Source organism: Miscanthus floridulus, chromosome 6 (genome assembly GCF_019320115.1).
Source record: "Miscanthus floridulus cultivar M001 chromosome 6, ASM1932011v1, whole genome shotgun sequence".
NCBI classification, from domain to species: domain Eukaryota; kingdom Viridiplantae; phylum Streptophyta; class Magnoliopsida; order Poales; family Poaceae; genus Miscanthus; species Miscanthus floridulus.
Window position 1 is genome coordinate 138,148,266 of NC_089585.1, and position 5,127 is coordinate 138,153,392.

The following is a 5,127-nucleotide window of genomic DNA, read 5'->3' on the forward strand; positions in this document are numbered from 1 at the left end:
TCAAGCCATATTCTAGGTCGACCTCCTTCCACGTGCCTGCAAAAACACAAAAATACCAATTCCAGATCACTCCAGAATTCAGCTTTTGCAAATATAATGTGGCCGGCCAAAGCAAGCACCTGCAATTTGCGCTTAATGATGGCTCAAACAAAGCTAAACGTATCTATATATATAATAATAATAATAACATATAACTAAGAACCACACAGCCCCAGCCCCAGGCTTGGACAACTAACAGGCGTTGTCAAAAAAGGCTTCTTCTCCTCTGGAATGTGGAATCGATGCTTTCTTCTCCGACCATGCAAAACTGAAAAAAGCGTGACACAACACAACACGCGCGCTTTGTGACGAGGCTCTTCCTCTGCACGCCCGGCCGGGCAAACTTAACGAACCAATAACGAGATGCATTTGCAAGGGCCAATCTTTCTTTCCTCTGGTGTTAATTTGGCGGCGGCGACTGGCTTGGAGTGACGGAGCTGGCGGCTGGCCACCACTAACCCGCGGTTGCATGCATGCATTGGGTTGCCCGCGACGCCGTAACACTCCATGGGAGGGCAAGGAATCTCACTCGATCAGGTAGCCATATAGGAGTTGAGAGGGGCTGTCGTATTCAGTTTCTTCTCGGCGTCGTCGTTTTCTTCTTCGTCATTGTTGTAATTCAGTGCCGTCTCCTTCAGCGAGTTGTTGCTGCCTTCGCTTTTGCTTGTTTCATTCACAAGTGAAACTCTGACTACGTGCAGCAATATGAGAAAAAGGTGTTAAAAAAGCGTAGAAGGGACAGGGACACATATTTTTGTTTTCCTTTCTCTTTTGATTGTAATGCTTGAAGGCCAGAGCATGCGTCGACAAGAGGGATAACATAGAATATGGTTATATGTTGTCAAACTAAAGACTAGTGCTTAGCACGAAAATTGCATGTGAACTTGTCTCTCTGAAACTCTGAACATTAGCCTTCTTATTTGTTCCTCCGACGAAATCTTTCTGAGTACGTATCTATATGGGCACACATATCTGCTAACCTTACTCTACAGATATCAGCACAACTAAACCTCCACATAAGCATCTAATAAATCACACGAGGATCAGATGAATCAGTCTGTCTGTCCACATGCCGCACATATCTAAAATGTTACTCAATGACCTCTCCTTGGTCTTATGGAAAACAAAAGAGAAGGGAGAAGAAGAAGAAGAACAGCACAACAGGAAAATATCTACTAAAGGTAGCTCAGGTCAGCAAGACAGCAACAATTAGCAAAAGAGATGTTCAAGTGTAATTCCCCCCCCCCCCCCCCCCCTCCCTGCAAAAAGCCGCTTTAGTTGCCATCATGCATCACCTGAAATGAAAATCTAAGGGCCTATTTGGTTCCAAATAAGTCACCTACTTATAAGTTAAAAAGTGAAATAAGTGACTTATTTTGTCAAACACCATCAACTTATAAGTCACCCCTGCTTATAAGTTTTAAGTTGGTTCACCCCTGCTTAAAACTTATAAGTCACCCTTTTCCGCATGGGACCCACACCTTTAATGAGCTTATAAGTCATCTACAACCAAACAGGCATGACTTATAAGTTACTGGTTTTCAGTCACCTGACTTATGGAAACCAAACAAGCCCTCAGCTGCTGTATGCACAGTATTATTGTAGTACAGCTCATGATGAGCTCTGAAAGGAAGAAGAAGATGACTAGGACTAGCACTGAACCATCTATGGCCACCTCCATACGCTTGCTTTCACTGTCACAGGCTCACATCCATCTTTACCTCCTTCCAAAGCCTCCAAGGGCGTGGTGCGCTCTGCGCTGCGCCCATTTGTAAAGCCACCCCCTCCCTCCCTCCTCCCCTAGCTGATCAGCTCTCCCAAAGAAATTCAATTCAGCACGTACTATTCCTTCTCTGTATGGCGGTTGCTTCGATTCCTTTCACTTTCTAACTAAACTAGTGCGGGTATAAAGATCGCCCTCCGCACTTCCCCCATAGTTCACGACTCCACGGACACGCTTTCCCCTCCTCTCCTCCTGCAAGCACCTTCCTCACCTCGCTCTCATGGCCTCAGAGACTATAGAGTGCCAGGTACCAATATTCTTTCTTCCCTCTTCTCTCTCTCTCCCCCTCGGCCTGATCGGATTCCAGTTCCAGTAGATGTTTCCAGAGCGATTTCTGTTCTTCAGTCTGATTCCTGTTCCAGTCACTGATTTTGTTTGATTCTTGTTCTCAATCCGTTTGTGTGTGCCCTGTTTCAGGATGTGGTGCTGAGGGTGTCCATTCACTGCCAAGGATGCAAGAAGAAGGTGAAGAAAGTGCTCCAGAACATCAGTGGTACGCTCTTGTTTAATTTTGCCCCGAATTGCATGATATGATTTGATATACGACAGGTCGTTCAGTTCACCAGCACGTAGCTTCGCATTGTCAAAGCCCTTGCTTTGCTTACACAAGTCCTGATGCTGCAAAATTTGCGTCTTCGATTGCAACACTGAACACTGAGCATTAGTAGTCTAGTACAGTACATGTTAGGTGCCTTTGTTTGCAAGCGACTGCCTCCTTTTCTTTGTACTATACCAAAATAAAAAAAAACAATCAATGAAGGGCGCGTCTAGCACAATTTGATTTTGATCGGTGAAGATGGACCATACATGCGCCATTCTGACCATACTAAATTTGTGTTCTTTTGATCTTGTTGAAGGCGTGTACCGATGCGAAATCGATGCCCGGAGCAACAAGGTCGTGGCGACGGTCTCGACGAAGCTCGACCCCTACATGCTCGTCGCCAAGCTGCGCAAGTCCGGCAAGCAGGCGGAGCTATGGCCGGAGCAGCCGCCACCACCACCACCGGCAGCTGAGAGCCAAACTCAGGAGCCCAAGAACAACCAGCCTGACGAGCCGAGCAAACCCAGCGAACCTGCCGAGAAGCGCGGCGCCGACACAGCCGACGCCGCCGCGACAGAGCCGAGCAACCCTCCGGAGCCCAAGCAGAGCACCGGCGAGGCCCCGAATCCGGCTCAGGGCAGCAAAGAAAATGCCAGCGCTGACGACGCCGGCGATGACACCGCGGCGGCACCGGCGCAGCATGGACCCAGCGAGGCGAAGGGGAAAGCGAAAGCGATGCAGCAGCCGGAGATGGAGAGGCAGCCGGTGGACGCCAGAGTGACTGTAGAGTACGACCGAGGCGTCCCGGGCTACGTGAACCGCATGCCGGTGCCGCCGCCGGCGGTCATGAGCTACAACCAGGTGCGGCCGAGCGTGAGCGCGTCCTACTACGCCCCCGCCCCCGCCCCAGCACCAGCGGCGCCGGCACCGTCACCAATGCCGATGGCGAGGCCGGGGCCGTCGCAGGGCTACATCGACGAACACTACACGCCGTCCTACTATAACAGCAACTACAACCGGTCGCCGGCGTACGAGCCCGAGCCGTACTACTACAGCCCTCCGCAGCCGGCGCCGTATAGCTACCAGTACCAGTACCAGTACCAGCCGGCTTCTTCGTCGGAGGATTACTACTACAGCGCGCCACCGCAGAGGAGCGCCTTCTCGCCGCCGCGGGACGGCTACGGCGACATGTTCAACGACGAGAACGCCAGTTCTTGCACCGTCATGTGAAGGGATCGGAGGAGTTGCAACATGAAAATGGGTTAATCGCTAGTAGCTAGTTTACTTACAGTTCCTTATTAATCAAGCGAGTCTATATATATATATGTTAGTAGATTTTAGAATCAGTACGAGCAAGGAGATGTATTGAAAGCACTGCTCAGGCTTGATGGCGCTGAATAAGTTGAGAGCTGAGCTTGAATGCTTGATGCATCATGCATGTATGATAGAGGAGAATGTGAGGATCTGAGGGAACAGCTCTGGTGGTGCTCGTCAGAGCAATTTTGTAATGTATGACACGGTTAAACTGGAGACTTCCAATCTCCTCAACTTCTTCACCAGAGAACTTTGTATGTACAGAGAATATGAGCAAAGGCACGAGCTGTTCTGTTTCCTTGTGAATCTTGCACCTAAACGGTGCTGTGTTCAATCATTCAGGAGGTTGGTTAACTAAACTGTGTAGGAGTATTTCAGGAGTAGCATGGGCGTTTCTAATACTCTAAACTGCTCTTGGGAAAGGATAACTCAGCTAATTCCAATGTAAAGTTGCTTGGACGTTCTCAAAAGAACCCAAGGAACAGAGCTGGTAACTTTTTTCATTGTTGCTTCGCCTTTCATTTGAAACCTGCTACTGCTCCTACTATTTGTTCACCGAGTAACGTTAGAGAGAACAAGAGGAGCTGACGTTTGTAGACCGACACTGTAAAGATGAAGCACTGAAGATGCATGGACTAGTTCTGACCACACCTGAAGTCCTGAAGAGCGGCTGCATTAAGAACTGGAGACAAGAGCGGGAGACAAACTTGCTCCAAGTACAACGAAGAATGCACATGCATGAATCATGACGCGGCAGCTTCTGTAGCTTATACAACAAATGCAGAGTCAGAAATTCAGGGCCTAGAGAACAATAGAGGCGTTTGGGATTGACACGCCTCTGCTTTGGATTTGCCCCACGGACACCAATTATGGATTCCAAACTGCGGTTAGTTAACTGAAACCGACGGCTGTGCGCTTCACAATCCCCATGAAAGTGAGGTGAAAGCAAACAGGCTATGTCAGTATCACTGTTTCTTTAACCCAAAGCAAGGCTGCCATGAAAATCGCTGTCCTAGTCGGCCATTTAGGCAGCAGGGGCTGCTATTTTTAAGCTTTGTAGTCGGCCATTTAGGCAGCAGGGACTGCTATTTTTAAGCTTTGTAGACATAAACATGTTGTCCAAGGCCTGAGTGTGGTCGATTTAGAGGGACCAGGTTGTAAACATGTAAACATGCTGTCCAAGAAAATTGATATAAAAATTGTTTATATTAATCTGAATGTTTTATCTTTATTTATTTTCTCACGATTGGCATATAAAAATTAACACGCCTGGAGTAGCATGATGATTTCAAAGGATTAGAAAGGATTAGAGCAAGGTGAAGATTGTTGTGCAGTGACTCAAATCCTACTTGTAATATGACGCAATAGAGGTATGGTTTTAGGACTTCTAGTTCTTCTAAGAGTTGCTGTAGAATCCTACCAGGAGTAGGACTTCTACTTGCATGCATGG

General features: G+C 48.0%; 1 protein-coding gene across 1 annotated transcript; it reads left to right on the plus strand.

Annotated features, from left to right (window-relative positions):
* The first annotated feature begins 1,840 nt into the window (after positions 1–1,840).
* LOC136459832 (heavy metal-associated isoprenylated plant protein 35-like) lies at positions 1,841–3,969 on the plus strand. Its single transcript, XM_066459664.1, has 3 exons — positions 1,841–2,069; positions 2,240–2,315; positions 2,680–3,969. The coding sequence occupies exons 1-3, from the start codon at positions 2,043–2,045 to the stop codon at positions 3,591–3,593; spliced, it is 1,017 nt and encodes a 338-aa protein (XP_066315761.1). The 5' UTR covers positions 1,841–2,042; the 3' UTR covers positions 3,594–3,969.
* Positions 3,970–5,127: the final 1,158 nt, after the last annotated feature.